Source organism: Coregonus lavaretus (assembly GCF_964263955.1).
Source record: "Coregonus lavaretus genome assembly, chromosome: 3".
NCBI lineage: Eukaryota > Metazoa > Chordata > Actinopteri > Salmoniformes > Salmonidae > Coregonus > Coregonus lavaretus.
The window spans coordinates 18,496,612-18,517,449 of record NC_139990.1 but is presented as its reverse complement, the minus strand read 5'-3'; the positions used below and the strand labels follow the sequence as shown (position 1 = coordinate 18,517,449).

General features: G+C 44.9%; 1 protein-coding gene across 1 annotated transcript in view; it reads right to left on the bottom strand.

The window, feature by feature from the left end:
- LOC311117497 (protein Jumonji-like) overlaps positions 1–20,194 on the bottom strand; it is a 90,854-nt gene extending 70,660 nt beyond the window's left edge. The window contains exons 1-2 of the mRNA XM_084157529.1: positions 19,905–20,194; positions 19,710–19,755 (exon numbers count right to left, since the gene is read on the bottom strand). Of these exons, the coding sequence (XP_084013655.1) occupies positions 19,710–19,754 (45 nt within the window). The 5' untranslated portion in view covers position 19,755; positions 19,905–20,194. The remainder of the gene's footprint in view (positions 1–19,709; positions 19,756–19,904) is intronic.
- Between the last annotated feature and the right edge of the window lie 644 nt (positions 20,195–20,838).

Genomic DNA, 20,838 nt, shown 5'->3' with positions numbered 1-20,838 from the left:
AATGCCCACCGGGTCAAATAACCGATCGCTGAAACACTACAGACTGAAGTGGAGAAACAAACTCGTTTATCTCCGAAGATCTTGCTCTACCTCAACTACTTCGTACCGCTGCACATTGCCTTGGTACTGGTACTCCGTGTATACAGCCTCATTATTTTATTGTGTTACTATTTCATAAATAGAATATTGTAATTTATTTATGTATTACTTTAACTCTGCATTGTTGGGAAAGGGCTAGTAAGTAAGCATTTCACGGTAAAGTCTACAACTGTTGTATTCGGCGCATGTGACAAATACATTTGATTTGAGCTGAACATTTCACAGCTTCTGACATCACCACAAGGCACCGACAGCGAGAGGAATGACTGAGAAAGAGTTTCCCTTTGGTGACAACACTAGTTTCCTTCAGCTCAGTCTCATGACCGAGGAGGATCTCAGAAACATTCGGCAACAAAGCAAGGAGCTTCTGGTAGGCGATACACTGAGATGAGTAAAAACCACTTCAGATATTGATGTCATCTTCCTAACAACCCACTCAGGTTAAAACCCACATAATGATTGGATGTGATGCAGGGAAGTACGCTCTGAGGAAACTACTGTGACTCAGCCATCCTGAATCATTCTTTCATGTCTTCATCATTATTCTACGGACAGAGAAGGTTCTCATGAACACATTGCTGCTGGATGGGAAAGAAGTTTGCGAGACAGCGAAAAATAAGCTTGATTCCAGCACGCAGGAGCAGAGGAGGCTGCAGAGAATTAAAAGTCCATTTTGACAGCGCCATAAAAACTAAAACTGGAGCGGAGGTCCTCGCCTCACCCGGATGGCTCCTAATTGTAAACTTCCTTATCAGGAAACTCCTTCCTCCATCCCTCCTACCCCCCAATATCTTCTTCCTTTTTTAAATCAGTCTTCACTTCCGCCTGGCTGTTCAGGCTGGCTGGGTGCCAGTGGGCTCAGAGAGGGGGGGGGCATCAGGCTGCCATAGGAGATGTTTACTGGACTGCCAGTCTAGGAACTAAAACACCATGGAAGTGGTTGAGTTTTATCTCCTACAGGCAGGAGGGACAGGTTCAGGTCATGAATTGTGATCCGTGACACATTTATCCTGTTCTGTTCTAGTCAGGCCACTGTAACTTTTACTTGAACAATAAAATATCCAACTCATTCAATCACGGTATCGGTCTAGAGTAGAATAATCAATATAGTTAGTTACATTTAGCATTGACCTAGGGCAGACAACACTAGAGCCATGTCTGCCTGTGTGCAGACTGTACATACCTCCAGCTGATCTGAGCTACCTCAGTCTGCATTCACATTCCACTAATTATCTGGGCCAGATGCTCTGTTTGTATGACAGGAGTGGGGAGGAATGAGGGAGAGCTCAAGAAAGCGAGGGCATGACTTGAATTGAGCTATCAGAGGCAGACAAGGCATCAGCCAAAAGAGAAACCATGAGAGGAGACATCAGTCTCAGATAGACCCAGGGAGACCCAATTATACACACAGTCTCACGCACACCCTTGCACCGTCACTTCCTCACACACAGGCCCGTATTCACAGTCACACAGGGGCCTCTGCATGAATGCTTAGAGGGTTCTCCCAGTTAAGATGAGAGCTGTGCTGTGACAGGGAGGGCATGGGAACACTAGGGAGCCACCAGGCCTCTAACCCCACTGTTCCCAGTAGACAGACCCACAGACAGGCAAGTCCGAGCCCAGCTACCTGTGTGTATAGGGCTTGACTGGGTGTCGTCTTGGACTCTGGAGTGGCTCCCACAACAGCCAGGGGCTGGGTTGGGGTAGGACACTGGAGGCAGGTTAACTACCACTGTCTACACCCAGCGGAAACCAGATAGTACAGAAGTAGCTGGCCCAAACATCTGTTATTCAGAGAGCAACCATTGATATCTCTCCCCATCTTCCTCCCACCTTCTCTCACTACTGTCGGTGCCAGAGGACATTGCCAGTCAAAGTGTGACATGTCAGTGCACCACTAGTCTCTTGTTCACCTGCTCAGTTGAAAACGTGTGAGTCTTTTTCCTCTGGTTCCTCATACCCTCCTCTATAGCCAGTCAAGTCCAGCCAAGCCAGTGGTGGGATTTTAATTTGAACCAAACTAACCAACTATGTATCCTCAATTGCCATGTTAAACCACACACCATAAAATGGCATTTCTATTTTCTTGTTATTTTGCACACAGTTATTCCCTGTCCTCTAGAACTTCCTTTTCTATAAAGCTACTTTGGAACACTAGGTAGATAATGTATTGGAGTAGGCAGTTCTGTGGGAACACCTTTGACATCAGAGGATGTTCCCGTTGTGCTACCCAATGTGATTCCGTTGTTTTTCCTCAGGTTCACACCCTCTCATCTCATCTCCAACTTAATACGTGTAACTGTACCGCCTTATCATGCCACATCGTAGTTAACTTCAATTATGTTATGAATAAAGACTTCCATGATATGGTATGAAACTCCTCCCCCATCTTCCTTAGTTTCCCCTCATAGAAGAAAGCTAAGGCTATGGAACAACCATGGAGCACAGAAAACTGTTTCCATACCAACACTTCCCCCAGCTCCCACACACAGAGGAGTTTGCTTCCTGGGATCTACATCCACATGATGTAATGCTTTGCTATAGACTCACAATATGGTCTGTTCGCTCAGTTTTTAAATGGCCAACAACAGACCAGGCTAGCAGAGGGAAACTGTGGCATCATCTTGGGTCAAAGATGAAGAGCTAATGAGACCAGACCATTTATAATAATAATAATAATAATAATAATAATAATAATAATAATAATAATAATAATAATAAGCCATTTAGCAGACGCTTTTATCCAAAGCGACTTACAGTCATGTGCGCATACATTTTTACGTATGGGTGGTCCCGGGGATCGAACCCACTACCCTGGCATTACAAGCGCCATGCTCTACCAATTGAGCTACAGAGGACCGCATTTCCTGCAAATCAGTGATGTACGCTTTCCATTTCCCCTTCATTGGAACTTCTGAAATTATGACAATCTTTTCTTGGTGGTTCTCTCATAGCGAAACCTCTCTGACACCAGTCTTCCTGTCAGATGGCAGTGTTGATACACTTATCAGGTAGCAGATTTCTAAATGGACACTGGCCCATGACCCACAATGCCACGGTAGTGATGTAACCATCTGAACAGGAAGAGCAGCCAGAAGGATACTGTCTGGTAGCCATGGGAAAAACAGTACATCTCCCTGCAACACTGCCATCTAGCTATCCCATAGGCAGAAATAATTAAACCCTCCCTTTCTTCAGGCCAGGACTGATGGGAAGTTTCTCAACCAAGCCTTAGGTGAATTCTCCAGGTTCCACTAACAGACTAGGGTTGGTTGGTTGGTCGGTCACCCACTTACAGGAGGCTACAGTGTGTCATAGACTTTCACTTGTGTGTGTGTGGGGGGGGGGGGGTGATTGTTGTGCCAGTCATCTGAAGAGAAGAAAACAAGTAGTCAAACTGTTCTCTGGTTTTAGGCCTGGCTGCCAATCACAGCTTGTATATCAAATACAGGGGAATTTCTGCCAATTATCTTTGCATGCGTGTGCGTGTTTGTGTGTGTCAGTCTGTGAATGCTGTTAAATGTGATGAGGTCTGAATGACGAAAGGATGAGAAAAGAAAAGCAGAAACCGGAGGGATGGCTTAGTGACCAGGGTCTGTGCAACGCTCCAGTGAGAGAGAAAGAGGGGAGGAGCAGGAAGAGAGAGCCCTTACTGACAGGCTAGATTATTTCTGAGCCTGGTGTGGTAGAAACACACGCACAGGGTACTGAGACCGGCTCCATGCTTCCTGAGTTGACTACCTCACGTTGCCATGCATGACTGGGCGGCAGGTAGCTTAGTGGTTAAGAGCGTAGTGCCAGTAACCAAAAGGTCGCTGGTTCTAATCCCCGAGCCGACTAGGTGAAAAATATGTCGATGTGCCCTTAAGCAAGGCACTTAACCCTAATTGCTCCTGTAAGTCGCTCTGGATAAGAGCGTCTGCTAAATGACTAAAATGTAAAATGTAAATGACAGCGTTAAAAAGACAGGAGTGTTGGCCACTTGTAGACTTAAAACAACATCCATCTGTGATTCGATAAAGACGATAGATGCTTCGAATAATCTTGATCCAACATTACACAGAAAGGGGGGAACCTCTGTAACGGCTGTGGTCTTAAATCAATATGTTATTGATATCGTTCATTCTGATTGTAGTTGGCAGCATTGATCTCAGCTTTGTGTTCAGGATGCTTAACATTGGAGTCAGCAACAACTCCGGGCTGGATGGTACGAGCACCCTGAGACCAGTAGGGCCATGGCAGTGCCATCTTGAGCTCTCGTTTCAGCACTTATTAGCCATTTAAAACACATAACAATACCCAGGGGAGAGAGACATCCCCCCCAGAGCCCCTCAATACCCAGAGTCAGGTTACACCGCTGCTCACCGATCAAAAGTACTTTGTTCTGTCACGGAGACATCAGCCAATTGCACAGCAGAGTAAGCAGGCAGCTTGGCAGGGATTGGCCAAGGCATGTGGGTGGCTCCGCCCAGTCTCCCCCCGTCCCCTAACAACAGCAGCAGCATGCTGGTCTCTCCCTCACCCCCTCTTCGCTTCCGCTCTCTCCTCAGCAGACCAACTGTACTCGATCTCGCTCCCTCCAGCTCTGTCGCTCTCACCCTCTCTTCATACATAACCCTTTTCCTGTCCAGTTTTGCCGGTCTGTCTGTGGAGAAGCCGTCATCATTCTCCCCCACCGCTCTCCATTTCCCCCTCAACCCTATCGCTTGTCAGTCTGTCTCATGCTTGCAGCACGACACTGAACAGACCCCTCCAAGCACAGGGGCTCAGCGGTCACACACACCACACACATGCCTCCTGGGCCTCTTGCCTAAAGGCTCAGAAGCAGTGTGAAGTCAAGCTGGTTGCTGGCGGAAGGAAACACTGAACAGAAACACAGAGTAGAGAGGCTGAGACAGCAGAGGCATATTGCTCTATGCAGGTCTGCTTGACGCAGCAGGGTTGGACGAGGCCTCTGATCTGACCTACTTTTCAATCATCACTACAGGAAGGTAACTGGGAGTAAAAGAGGTGGATGGTCGGTTCCTCTATGACTGCTCAGGTACACAGTTCCACATAAGACCAGGTGAAGTCCTGTTTCATCTGGTGAAGAGATGGGTGGCGGGGGGGGGGGGGGGGGTCTGTGTCATTATTGCTCTCCCTCCCTCCCCTCGTTGTACTCCCTCGTTCCTCCAGCAAGGGGAGCAGAGCAGCAACAAAGAAAGAGAGGCCCTTCCCTTCAGCACAGGGAGGTGTTAACAGCAGCCTGCCTGCGTGTGTGTGTTCGCACGTGCGTTACTATATCCAGCGATTTGTCCAGGCTGTACCATGGATGGCACAGGTGGAGGCGGACAGCCCGCGTCTTTGGGAGTGCGAGCAGAACGTACCAGCTCAGACACATGGCCATGGTCCTCGCACTAGCACCTGTCTGAGCAGGAGCAAAACAGTCTGGTCGACTTGAACAGGGAGGTGAGGAATATGCTTCTCTTTTGCAGAGTGACAGACAGACAGACCCTGGACAGAATCATGCAGCAAGAGAGGAGAACGGCGTGAGGAGTGACGAGCAGTGGCTCTTTTCTGAGGAGATGGAGAAACTGGCTCTGATTGACAGCCTTCCTCTACTGTGAATGGGCAGTTGAATTACTATTGATTTATTTTGTAGTAGAAGTACAGATAAGATACAATTAAATACGATTTTCTGAATGAATTATAATTTCACAAAAAAATGGTAGTGTGGGTGTGTGTTCTTACGAGGACGCTTGCCTTGTGTACCTGTCCTTAGAAAATCATCCGTTTCTAATTCCAACATTCTTTCCTCTGTCTGTAGTGGCTTTATAGAGGAAATGTTATTTTCAGCAGAGCACAGCTGTGCATATCTCACACATCCCTATTCAGACACCACTGCCTTTGTCCAAACAGCCTTGAAGAATAAAAGCCAGTTAGATGTAGACAATACATTGATACTGGGCTTGGCAATCCGCTTCAGTCCCATCCTCCTTTGTAAATACATTAGCTACATTAAGTCACAGCACCTAAGACCTTTAACATTGCACATTTAACACCTTTCTCCATTGTTTGTCATAAAAAATATACAACAATTAAATATGGCCAGCTGTCAATCAGCCATTGAAGAGAAGCTGAATGATGAGTGAAGAGAATAAAGGTCCAGGTGCTTTCCAGATCCATGTTGTTGCTCAGAGTAGAATCACTGCTGTACAAATCACTGGTCTCATATTACCATACAGTTGGGCTACATTACGCATGGCTGACCACACCGTTTAACACAAACACCTGCAGACATCAGGTTAGTGGGACAGAAGGAAAAGGTTCACACACAAAGGGGGGCATGTGGCATTGTCACAGTGTCTCTTTCAGAATGGACAATGGCAGCATGGATGGAGAAGACTAGCAATGAAAAACACGCACACAGACTGTCAGTCAGAGAGAGCGAGAGCGAGAGAGAGAGAACAAGAAACCACAGAGGAAAAGTTGAGTAGGAAAAAGAAAGGCAGTAGTAGAGCTGCACAATCAATTTAAAGTATTGGAGTTATTTTTTCTCAGAGAGCAAAAGGAAACATTGTATTAAAGCTATTCATCAAATCCTTTGTGAGACAGAAAAAATAAACAAAATAATGCTTGGCCCTGAACACCAAGCTGAAGCTGAGAGAGGTAGAGGTTTAGACGCCAAGATGTCCTACTGACTGATATAAGGTGATCATCTAAATTTGGCTGTCAATCTGTAGGCTCCCTGGGAACAGCCGTGTGTTTGAGGAGGAGAAGGCTGCTTTTGGTATCAATTCCTCTGACAGGTTCTTCATACATCAATGCCCTCATTTAGGGAGAGAATATGCACACTGCAGAGTCAGACAATCGTGGCTTCAGCTTTTCCATGAAGTCATTTCACAGGACTGTGAAATAAAACAGTATGGTTTAGAGACTAGTTTTTCTCTGGTGAGGAGGGAGAACATTAAACTAAACTAGCATGAAGCGCTACTGTATACCTTTAGATGTTTATAATATTAATATTTAGGCCTTTATAAATGAATAAAAGGCAAGTAACCAGCTCCAATACATCAGAACTGAGTATAGTCAAACTCAAATATCTGTTTCAGTGGCATGGACTGAAGAGAATTTTGAATAAATAGTCAACACAGCTGAGATTTAGTGTAGCCTAAATCTCATTGCTGAGGAGGCGGCTGTGCACAGACACATTTACACAGACAGATACATCGTAGTGGTTCTACTAAACCTGATGGGATCCCCAAAACACAGAGGCTGGGTCTAGACTTGACAGTTCATGCAGCTTTAGTATTCTGATCATAGAGTTCTAATCATGGAATTCTGAATGGGTCATGAGTCTACACCTACATCCCTTTTCCCATACTATATTCAAATGCCAGTACGCATTCTACAAACGGTGGAATAGGCAAAATTATAATAACACAACAACTGATGGCAGTAGCTAACCTCTGTAGCAAGCAACGCTAAAGGGATTGCAAACGGGTTAGTATATCTCTAGCCAAACGAAACATGTTTTTTCCTAAATATTAGCTAGCTGGCTAGCATTTATGAGGCCTGCAAACACGTTCCGCACGCGCTAGGAATGTGCTGATGATGTTGCCCACTGTATGCACTTTTGGTAGCCTGATTGCGAGAAATTCGCACACAATGTATCCCTGACCACCTGATGTGGTCAGCCAGATCTGAACACAATCAGACCACAAAGCGACTTTTGTGCATCTAGACCCGTCTTTCAATGCGATCTTCTTATTCTGATAGCAGGAGTCACATGTAAGTGTCAAGTGTAGACACGACCAGAGAAACAACAAGTCAAAGGCATCATGAGTTTCTCTGGAGTGAGGAAGACAGGGGGCGGGAGGTAGGTGGTTGGCCCATGCATGCAGCAGCAGACTGAGCATGCTGGCAGTTTCACAGTACTGTGGTTTGAGGACAGACAGAACAGGGCACAGCTCTGTAGCTGTCGCTCACAACCAAGCAGAGCGATTGACAGCCAGAGGGAGCCTTGCAGCACCGTGCTCCCAGAGCCATGTTCCCACAGTCAATTAGTAGTGGAAAAAACTAGGCTCATGGGAGGAAGAGCGGAGGGGGGGGGGGGGGGGGGGGGTATCAGGAGGGTTACTCTGTTACACCAAAACATATAATATAATATGCCATTGAGCAGACATACATTTTTACATATGGGTGGTCCCGGGGATCGAACCCACTAGCGCCATGCTCTACCAATTAAGCTACAGAGGACCACATGACTTGACATAGGAGTATTCAGCACTCTGCAGCTCCCATCATGCACTATCACTGCTCCATCATGGCGGTTGGGGAGCTGTGTTGATGAAAGTGTGAGGAGGCCGGGCCCCAGCACGGCCAGTAGAGAGCTGACTGAGTTGAGACGCTAAGCTGCTTTGTCCCATCTGTAAACGTCCAATCAGGGTCAGAGGGTTCACAGCATACAAACACTGTGCTTAACCCCTAACCGACCTACCAGCCATGTTCCAGGAACCAAAACAATAGCAGCAGAAAATATTATTTGTTTTTCCTCAGCACTACGGTTACTCAATATAGTCCAGCCGTATGACCATCATATTTCAACCATATTCATTTCATTCACAAGCTATTCTCCTTCGACGTTCAAACAAAGTAGGCCTGAAAATGACCCATAACAATGGACTCTATTTCTTTGATAGAGAGAGAAGTTATTTACAACAGGAGAAAAAAGCCAGACAGACAGCCAGCAGCAGCCGTGGCTTCAATAGACTCATGCCCCATAAAACTAGCGGTGGATGGATTTCAGAGAGCAAAGTCACCTGCCAGATGCTGGGAGACTAAATGATTACGTTAGGTTGCAGTCGCACTACACTGCTCTAACTGTTAGCTTGAGGAAAACAACTATCAGGTCAGCTATCAGGGCCAACAGAAATTAAGTGGAGGATTACATGTGGTTTAATGAAGCTGTGAGCTCTGCTCTCCTGCATCAGGCCCAGTGTCACCGACAGAACACACTGTGGATGACAGATACAAGCGGCTAGCGATTAGCTGGCCTGGACTTTACAGGCCAGTTTGACTGGGAGGTAGAAACTTCAACTGTCACTAAAGCGCTCTTCTGCGGAAACAATGAGTGGCCTGGTAGAGGGAAGCTCAAAAGAGATGGCTGAGTGTAATGCTAACTGTCAGGGAGATAAGATTAGCCGTTACTCTGCTGGTAATGGAGGAGACCGCAGCAGAACACAGACAGTTGACAGGAAGCTGACCACAGAGGGGCCCCAGTCTGGCTCTACACCATGCTACTGCTCTGGGCTCACAAACTCTCACTGACATAGAACAAGTCAACACCGAGTTGGATGCATGTCCTATACCACAACCTTTAAATCTAATAGCCAACAGAGAGACTAATATAAAAAAGACCGAAAAAGTTTGTTCTGGCAATTATCACACACTGTAGAAATGTTATTGGGATGAAGGATGTTTGATATGCTTTTTACACTTGTAACACAAACCATTGCAGAGAAAATGTCCTCCTGAGTGGCGCAGTGGTCTAAGGCACTGCATCGCAGTGCTAGCTGTGCCACTAGAGATCCTGGTTCGAATCCAGGCTCTGTCGTAGCCGGCCGCGACCGGGAGACCCATGGGGCGGCGCACAATTGGCCCAGTGTCGTCCAGGGTAGGGGAGGGAATGGCCGGCAGGGATGTAGCTCAGTTGGTAGAGCATGGCATTTGCAATGCCAGGGTTGTGGGTTCGATTCCAGTATAAAAAAAAATATAAAAAAATGTATGCACTCACTAACTGTAAATCGCTCTGGATAAGAGCGTCTGCTAAATGACTAAAATGTAAAGTAAATGTAAAATCATGATGAAAGTGGCCATTCAGAGTGCATGGCCATTTGACTGTAGATTACAGTAGGCCAGCCTGCTCCCAGACACAAAGACAGCTGTTTAGCAGAGCTGCTCAGGTGGTTTGGGGCTCACAACACTAAAGCCCCTCTTTGGCACAGAGCTGCAGAAAACAGGCAATTAAGAAGTGATTTTCACCTCATAGCTCGACCCGTTTCCTCACAAAGAACCATGCTGCAGCCTGGGGAGTGGAGGAGAGGCCCAGGGAAGGAGCTGCAGCGGTAAGATGGGGAGGTGTTACTGGGAAGCAGCGTACTGTGTTACTGTGGGGCCGTGCGCAGAATATTATGATGATGTATGAGAAACGATTAGATCAGATACAGACGGGAGGGAAGGAAGGAAGGTTCCCCAGCAGACTAGAGAGAGTAGAGAGAGCGGAGCAGCAGGGTTGATTTATACCTCTATCCCCTTCTCATTCACTCTCCTCTCCCTCTAGTTAGTAATTGAGCTCAAAGGGATCCTGCAGGAGGTGAAATAAATTAACTTTGTCTTGGGCACACAGACAAACCTGGTATCCACAGGGACACAGAGACACCTAGCTACTACGGTGTCACCACTTACAGGATCCTCTGCCAATGTCACAGTAAACAGGAGAGCCAGTCACACACCTCCTGTCCTGTCCTGTCAGGCCAAGTCACAGTCACACAAAGCCCCACACCAAACCATGGCTGCTGCCTCAGTCAGTGGGTCTGGCAGATTGTCCAGTGATAAAGGTACTCAGCCAACCTTGAAGGAGGAGAGTCTAACGGTTCCACTCCACTATGTCTGAGCACTAAGCCAGTAAGACCATTCAACACTCAGAGGAAACTAAATGGCTGCCTCTCCACTCGCTCTCCATTCAGATAGTCAAGTAAATGTGTCAACAATGACTGATAGGAGTAATAATGCAACAGTTGATTTCAGTGGAACTCTCATTTACAGTACCAGGTAATGGTTTTATGGTTTCATTCAAAATACAATCGTGTGCTATTAAAGGGAATAGGTCTCATACAGCTAGTTGTCAGGCAATGCCTTAGTTGTGAAATACTTGAAGGAGCACAAGCGTGTAAATTGCCACACATTTCACACCACAGTAAGTCATGCCTCTCAGCCTGTTACCTACAACCACCACTCAGTACATTCTGTGCAGAGCTACTTTACAGTCTAACTTCTGCTCTCCACTATGTTCAGACACTGGAGTGTCGAGTCTGAAAACAGACAGACAGACGCTCCAGTCTGCCCAGACTCCAGCAGTTGCTATAGTAACGGAGTGGCTAGACCCCTCCAATGGCATGGTGTATAAAAGAACACTTCTGGTCACTATGGTAACCCTCTCTTTAGGTGACTTCCAGATTCAGTTTACATTACATGGCAGAGTTGGTTTGGGTTGAACTTCTATGATTACCAACTGAACCATTACTAAATATCATACTCTGTCCTCAGTCACACAGTATACTGTAGGCCTAGATGGACATCTATGGGCCTAAATGGCTATAGTGTAAATCTGCTGAAAATTACCAATGTAATAGGATTTAAGCAAGGCTTTTTTCTCTGTGTGTACAGTATATGAATCTGACATGAGCTACATATACTAGAATAAGTGAAACATTAAGATCAGTTTCCAGACCCGGCTCTGTCATTAGCGACGGTAAAGGTTGAAATTCTACCCGCGACAGACCACAATTTAATTAGTTCTATCCTCTTTAGACTGCCACAGGTTGTGGTTTTTAGTGCTTCCTTTGCGACGGTTATTTGATCCAGGGCCAGGGGGCAGGGCCAGCCTTTCAGCCCGGGCTTTGGCTCCCTTCCCTGGGTGTACCAAACACTACAGTCTCCTGCTGTGAGGCCTAGTGGAAACTTAGCAGCTAGAAGTGCCATTAAAATACTGCCATTGTGCAGAGAGGAGATCAAAGAGGCATTAGTTTTGACTGAATCAGATTTCTGACAATTATTCTATTTTAAATATTAATCCCACTGTTGGGTCATAATGAACATCTGTCAAAGTGCTTTATGAAACCACATGATATTGTGAATCATCTTTATATGTTTCAGGCCGTCAAGACAACAGTAACTCTCTAATGCCATGTGAGGGACAGAATGTGTGGCTAACCAAACTCGTGGCCTCATGCGTTTAGCTGACCCACAGGGACAAAGCACAGGGTGCCTGTTTATTGTGAGCGAGGGAGAGAGGGTGAGGCGAGGTATTCACACAGTTTAGACTCCAGCTGCATGACATCTATCTGGGGAAGCTTCCAATGTTTCCTTTGGCAGTCTGAAGCCAAACAAAACAAAATGTGGGAAGAATGCAGTGAGGAGGGAGCAGAGAGAAGAAACCACCAACGAGACGAATCTCCCGCCAAACATATGAATACATAAACACACTAAACACACTACAGACAAATATATGAGTGCTGAAAGCAGCAAGACTCCAGTCACCCAAGTCAGACTGTTCTCTCTGCTACCGCACGGCAAGCATTACCGGAGCGCCAAGTCTAGGTCCAAAAGGCTCCTTAACAGCTTCTACCCCAAGCTATAAAACTGCTGAACAATTAATCAAATGGCCACCCGGACTATTTACATTGACAACCCCCCCCCCCCCCCCCGCCCTTTGTTTTTACACTGCTGCTACTCGCTGTTTATTATCTATGCATAGTCACTTTACCCTAACCTACATGTACCAATTACCTTGACTACCTGTACCCCCGCACATTGACTCTGTCCCGGTACCCCCTGTATATAGCCTCGTTATTGTTATTTTATTGTGTTGCTTTATATTTTATACTTTAGTTTATTTAGTAAATATTTTTTAAACTACATTTCTTGAACTACATTGTTGGTTAAGGGCTTGTAAGTGAGCATTTCACGATAAGGTCTACACCTGTTGTATTCAGCGCATGTGACAAATAAAATGGAATCTCCTCAGCAGTTTAGAGGAGAATCTCTGGCTAAGCAGGAGAGAACTGCCATAGCTTCTGCTCTCATGCTGAGACCACTGGAAACTGCATTGCTCTGCTCTTTGTACCTGGCTGAGTAATGACACAGTAAAACATTAAAAATCAGCCACTCAGTATCCTATTACAAGACAAGATGGAGCGGGAGACTACAGAGCTGTAACTAACTAGTTTCCACTGACCTAAAAATCAAATCAACTGTTTCTTGCCTCCCCACCTTTGAGAGTCCGACCCTCCTCCCCCCCTGCCACTCTGTCCCCCACCCTCTCCAGCCCGCTTTCACACAAAGCCAATGCACCCCACCTAACTACTCCAGCAGTTTATAGTGAGCAGAGTACACACTGCAGCCACTTACTACAGTAATGAGCTTGTGCAGTAAGTCAAGAGGGGAGCTGCCACCCAGAGTTAGGCCTGTCCTCAGAAGAGGGCGATGCATGTTGAAAAGGCTGCATTAATATGCACTGAGGGAGAGATCTTCATCGTCACAGTAAATGTGACATCTGAGTAATGCTTTGACTCCCAACTTAACCTGTGGATAAGTCAACAGTGTGCCAATCTAACACAACAGTGGCCAAAGGTCCATGTGGGGCTCTCTGGCAGGAAACAGAGATATTATACAGCTATATATGAAATATCACCATCATTATATACCACTACAAACATCACCAATTCATCGAGAATAAATTGGTGGAAACCTAGAACCCTAAACTACATAATGAGAGTTTTGCTATGAGTGCACTATGATTCAAACTCAGATATGAGTAAATACTAAGCACTAACACAGCTGTGTAATTGGATTATGTCAACTATATTTATAATGATTTATAAATCATGTTGAATAACATATGGCTAAAATATCCTCCTCGTTGACCATTTCCATTGAGCAGCTTGTAACCATAAAGGCTTTAGGAGTCTAATGTGGATCAATATAGTCAGAGGCTCCATTCTATTGCTTTATCCCTGGAGGCTTACTGCTGCCTGATGAAGGCAAGTCAGAGTGGTAGAGGGGGATCTAGAGATAATACCGGATTGACCAAAAGTGTATAAAACTGACGTGCACAGCCCCAGCTCAACCATAGGAGAAGTCCATGCAGTCTGTGGTTGGACACTCTCCGTAGGGTCGGTAGAATGCGGATGTTTCGGGTTTTCAGGGATACAGTATTTTTCAACCTAACTTCCGTTTGCCCTGAAGAACGGATGTGGGGACTCCACTCAGGAGTCTTTTTATGCCTACTATGTTAGTGACCGTCCAGTCTCCCCTGTTCTGCCCTCCAGTCACACCTATGGAGCCTACCTTCTACTGTCCAGTGTCCTCCCTCCTCAGGGCTGAAGCATGTTGAGGCAAAACCAAAGACATGTTGATTCAGCTCCTCAGGGATCCAGAACGGATGAGCTATGGCTGCCACACACACACTTTGTGTAGTGCAGCTTGTGTCCCTCTCAGGGCTGTCCAGCCAAACCCATAGGAGTAGGACAACATAAATCATGGAGCAAAATGAAGCGGTGCATTCAGTGAAAATGTGGTTTACATGATGGGTCTCATATATATACAGTGGGGAGAACAAGTATTTGATACACTGCCGATTTTGCAAGTTTTCCTACTTACAAAGCATGTAGAGGTCTATACATTTTATCATAGGTACACTTCAACTGTGAGAGACGGAATCTAAAACAAAAATCCAGAAAATCACATTGTATGATTTTTAAGTAATTAATTTGCATTTTATTGCATGACATAAGTATTTGATCACCTACCAACCAGTAAGAATTCCGGCTCTCACAGACCTGTTAGTTTTTCTTTAAGAAGCCCTCCTGTTCTCCACTCATTACCTGTATTAACTGCACCTGTTTGAACATGTTACCTGTATAAAAAAGACACCTGTCCACACACTCAATCAAACAGACTCCAACCTCTCCTCAATGGCCAAGACCAGAGAGCTGTGTAAGGACATCAGGGATAAAATAGTAGACCTGCACAAGGCTGGGATGGGCTACAGGACAATAGGCAAGCAGCTTGGTGAGAAGGCAACAACTGTTGGCGCAATTATTAGAAAATGGAAGAAGTTCAAGATGACGGTCAATCACCCTCGGTCTGGGGCTTCATGCAAGATTGCACCTCGTGGGGCATCAATGATCATGAGGAAGGTGAGGGATCAGCCCAGAACTACACGGCAGGACCTGGTCAATGACCTGAAAAGAGCTGGGACCACAGTCTCAAAGAAAACCATTAGTAACACACTACGCCGTCATGGATTAAAAATTTAATTAAAATCCTGCAGCGCATGCAAGGTCCCCCTGCTCAAGCCAGCGCATGTCCAGGCCCGTCTGAAGTTTGCCAATGACCATCTGGATGATCCAGAGGAGGAATGGGAGAAGGTCATGTGGTCTGATGAGACAAAAATATAGCTTTTTGGTCTAAACTCCACTCGCCGTGTTTGGAGGAAGAAGGATGAGTACAACCCCAAGAACACCATCCCAACCGTGAAGCATGGAGGTGGAAACATCATTCTTTGGGGATGCTTTTCTGCAAAGGGGACAGGACGACTGCACCGTATTGAGGGGAGGATGGATGGGGCCATGTATCGCGAGATCTTGGCCAACAACCTCCTTCCCTCAGTAAGAGCATTGAAGATGGGTCGTGGCTGGGTCAAATTCTTGAGGGAAACCTGTTTTAGTCTTCCAGAGATTTGAGACTGGGACGGAGGTTCACCTTCCAGCAGGACAATGACCCTAAGCATACTGCTAAAGCAACAGAAGTGGTTTAAGGGGAAACATTTAAACATCTTGCACGCTCAAGTTCAGTTTTTTTGTCTTATTTCTTGTTTGTTTCACACAGAAAAAATATTTTGCATCTTCAAAGTGGTAGGCATGTTGTGTAAATCAAATTATACAAACCTCCCAAAAATCAATTTTTATTCCAGGTTGTAAGGCAACAAAATAGGAAAAATGCCAAGGGGGTGAATACCTTCAATACAGCACAATGTCTGACACATTGTCTCATCTCAGAATAGTCGCACATATGATAGAGTATATTTCAACACATGATTACAGTATGATACAGTACATAGGACAACATCCTCCTCAGCACAGACATGGAGTCATCATCCATGGTATCAATACAGTCACCCCCATTTTTATGACATCACAGCAGTTAATCTGCCTGGTACAGTACGGCACTACCCTGGTAGTTCAATAAAAGTAGTGAATGAGCCTGGCTGGTAGTTTGCCCATAAAAGAGGTTGGTCTAATGAACAGAGAAGGAACTGTGGCCCTGTGCAGAGATTGTGCTGAGATGTTAACAGCTGATAAGAGAAAGGTCACGTTACATAACAGGGTAACAAGGGCAGGGTGTGTGAAGTAAAGCTGTCATAAAACGGGACAGACAGAGAGGGAAAGGGAGAGAGAATGGAGAATAGGAGGCGATGGGCTGGCTGCAGCTGATCACTGGCGGCCCAAATTAAATCTGGCAGTTTGGGGAGCTCCCGTAACGACGCAATAAAGTGGAACATTGTCTGTTGGCAGACAGCAAAACACTGAGAAGAACTGAATAAATCCATCAATAAATACAACAGTATCAAAAGACTGTCTGCCAGTTCCCTGCCTTCCAAGAGATCCGGCTCGCCGGAGTCAGTGGTTCCTCCGATATAAGGGAGGATATAACTATGGTTAATATTGAGAATGCTTGAGCGAGAAGGTGCAAGGGAGGGTAGTGGTGTAAAATGAGGTGTCAAACATTCCTGTTGAAACCTCCTACCTCACAGCATCTCACTGGCCCAGTTAGTGCCAGGGCTCCTCAGGGCAGAACAGTGAACTCTGCCGTGTTCCACACGTGAAGAAAATGAGGATTTAAAAAGGACAATCTGCATTAAAACAGAAGGTTAAATGAAGCCCATTCAGGCACCACAAACCCTCATGGGTGGATATGAGGCCCACATTTAAATAGTAAAGCTGAAGGACTGGGGAGGGGAGGGAGAGAGGGGACGGAACTTTTACAGGCCTCGACCCCGGCCCCCTCTCCATTTTTGTTACCTCTTTTTGTGCTCAACACACTGCAGTGGATTTTTCAACTTGGCCCTCATCAGTTGTGCGCCTGATGAAACAAACACTGACAGCTTCTTTACATTTGTAAAGACCCCTGCAGCAGCTGTGCTTATCCCACCACAGCCCAGCTCTATCCCAGCACACAGAGCCTGAATCAGAGGCAGCTCTATCCCACCACACATCCTGAGAACAGCCTAGTCAGGACAAAATGGCCCTGGCTGCACGTCTCCTCTCAGTGCTATGTTCAGTTAAACACCACAAATCTGGCAAACGCTGCTACCAAAATTACTTATTACAGCCCCGCCCCCCCCCTCAAATTTACTGAATATACAAATATATAATTTCAGAGGGAGAGAGTGTTTGTGCCTCTAAATGTCTGTCTAGTTGCCAGGCAAAGCTATTTGTGATGAGCCATTGTAGAAACCAGTGTTGTTGTTGTTGTTGTTTTTTTTTGGGGGGGGGGTTAACTTTTGCGTCCTATCAATGGTGCGGTAACTGCCTTGTTTGCTTTTATAACGTTTTTTTTCCTGACTGATGAATTTTTATAACATGGCTGGAGCACATGGGGGAGAATAACAACTCTCACTCTTTTCCAGTGTTCCAGAGGATATGGTAAGCCAAGCATGGCTAATTGTCTAACGCTAATTAAGGGGAGGTTAAATCAGAGGGGCCAAGAGTTGTTCTGAGGGGGGAGGGGTGTTGTGTTCTGAGTGGGGGGCCCCTGGGGGCCTGAGGAGAGGGGGGCACCTCCAGGTTGTTTTGTTGTTCGCATGGTTTGGTCCAACCAGATTTCTACCCCAGCTGCTGCAGCTCAGCAGATGTGACAGCCATGTTCTGTGCGGTCCAATTCCACACACACACACACACTTACAGCCATATAAGCATACATCTATAATTACACAAGAAGGTATGAATAAAATATAAAAACAGACCTATATCATTTTAGACCAACCCTGAGATTTTTTTTGAATGTCTTTTTCACTGTCAAATTATCTTACCTGTCCCAAAGAAAGTTGGAAATGTAGTGCATTGATTACTTGAATAGCATTGCCATAAGAGCTGAGTATGTTGGGGAGAAATAGTATCACACTTATGGGGAAATACAGTATATTGACTGTAACTATATGCTTAACACTTCAGGAATTATGTATTATTTCACCTCATAATATAATAGTATAACGTTTCAATCACACCTCATAATATAATAGTATAACGTTTCAATCACGTTACTAGAGTGGAATGTTTTGGGAAGGCCACAATCACCCCTTATGAGTAGTCCCACTGGGCTTTAATATCTCAGTGTAGTGGGCCACAAACAGCAGGCCCACACGTGGCTAAAATGTTTTGTGATTAGTTCAATTGAAATAAAAACGTGCATAATCTGAAAATATGTTACTATTCAAAGTGGTTCATAATAACTTCATTGTTTTTACATGAGGAAATTCACACGAGGACACACGCAGTAATGTGAGGGTTAAACTCAGCCAAGGGATGTGCCGAGTGTCTCACTTTGAGAGAGCAAGTCATTGTTTAGTTTATGCCTGTTTTAAAACTCAATTTAAAATATGTAAAATCTTGTAGGTTACACCGAGGGTAAAAATCTTGAAATTACCTAAATTGGTATAGCCCCTTTGACAAATTCGCCGGTATTAGGTAGTTGCAGATAGAAAATGGTCGCTTCTTGCTTCCCTTCACATTAACCTCTGCAATGCGACTGAAACACTACCTCCTTAAATTTACACGAAAAACAAGTTAGCGCTTAATAAACTAACCCCTTTAACATTTTGTTTAGTTGCATCCAGGGTCTCTAGTCTGCTTAAACTTAACTGCGGATTTAGAAAAAATGTCCGAGAAGCGTTAACATTCTGGCTCAGCAAGCTCAGGCTGCTGCTGCAATATCTTCCATTCAGAGGTCACACAGACGTGCAACACGAAATTAAAATGATCAGACCCTTTATCGCATATCAATGTTAGTAAACCAAAACAGACAAGCAACTCCTCCTGAGCGTTCCACTACGATTGTAAATGATTGGAAATTCTACGTAAACGTTAAATTTCCTAACCCCCTTTCTGCTCCCTCTCCCTACGGAGAAAATTAAAAGAGCCACAGTCCACTCGTCATGGTCGGACCGTGCTATTCACCTACACTCAAGTCACATCAACATAATTAAAGTGAATGTTGTTGTGATATCCAACAGCAAAACAAAGTGTTCATTTATAAATGCCACAGTTTATAGAGGGGTGCTCAGCATAGGGTATATAACCCGGAATAAGCCATGGGCGATATGGCGGTCTCTCTTCATGGCTCTGGAAGGGACTATGGGAGAAAACAAAGACATTCTGAAAACAGTTAGCCAGCTCCTGTGGAAAATTCTGACTTAATCAATAAACCTCACACAAGTTGATTATTATATTGTACCGTGTTGATTCCTTAATGCGTATTGCCCTTCCATGGCGAGTTAAGTCAAATACATAGCCTTGTCTGATGTTGAAGAAATGAAGCAACACAGACACTCTATAAATAATATAACCGACTCTTTCAAATCAAAGACGTCCAATTGATAACACGTTCTACAAATTAAATATCTGAAAGGCAATTCGACCCCAATAGGCCACAGCTGTGTAATGGTAACCTTCCTACTCCGCGAGCGAAGTTGATGCATTTTCTTTAAAACAGGCGAATCGAACGTGCAAACTTGTAAAGGTCAAATTATTTTATGCACATTGGACAATAATAGGCAAGTAGCTACTCACGTATTTCTTTTGGATGATATTCCTCTTAGGTCTTTCCTTGCTCATTCTGCAATCCAAAATATTTTGTTAAAGAGAGAATGGCCACATGAATTTCTTTCTTTGACTCTCGCTTCTACCGGAGCACACCAAACACAATTTAAATCCCCGGTCTGTTGGGAGCTCTCTGGCTTTGTAGAATCCTATCTCTGGGTTTACCTCGACGATGTGGTTTTCCTCGATAGATTCCAAATTAAAGTTCCACGACGAACCGAGACAAACCAAAAACAAACTCACTTCGCCATAACATATTCAAAACAATTCACAACAAATAACTTCCATTCGCAGAAAACCCCTCGGCGTTCTCTCCCGACATGAATATTCTAAAAGTATTAGTCTGTTCTTTTAAAAGAGTCACATCTTGTTTGAGAAGAGGATTTAAATCGAACCAAATAAATAAAATAAAAAAGGTTCGATGTCCCGTTTTGGCTGGAGCTATCAGACGACGACTGTAGGCTACTCCAGCACCGTTCCTATTCTGAACGAGGCGAGCTTCTTTCTTCCCCGGGTTCAGCCTATCACATCCGTTACCATGGACAGCGGCAACTTTAAAAGGCCGTTTTTCAGGCACCGGGTAAAAATTATTTTACAAAACTGGAGATAAATAATATATCCAGAATAAAGTAGCCTATCTTGTCAGAAGGAATCGGATACCCACGTGTAGGCTAGTTGGTTCTTCACAAGTTACCACGTGTTTCCTATTTCTCCTCAGTGGCTTGAGATATCCAGGGAAAAATTTATCTGGATGCCATTCATATTTAGTGTGCAAATTAGCAACATTGTTTCAAGCCCTCAATATATGTAATGCCAATGCTACAAAGTAATTGACAATATTCTGTTGCCAAAGTAAACACTTGTTCTTGTGATATGTTGTTTTTAGCGCACAGGCCTACATTCACCTTCAGAATGGCATTGTTGCGTTGAGGTAAGAATGATGAAGTAAAGTGGTCAAGTAAACCTTCCATCACAGCGACCATATTATTTATGGGAAGCTTATAAAATGCATATGTGAAAACTATTTCTAAGATTTCAGATTTTCCAAACTGACTTCCGTGCGCAACTTCCTATAGCACATGACCTACAGGGGTGCATT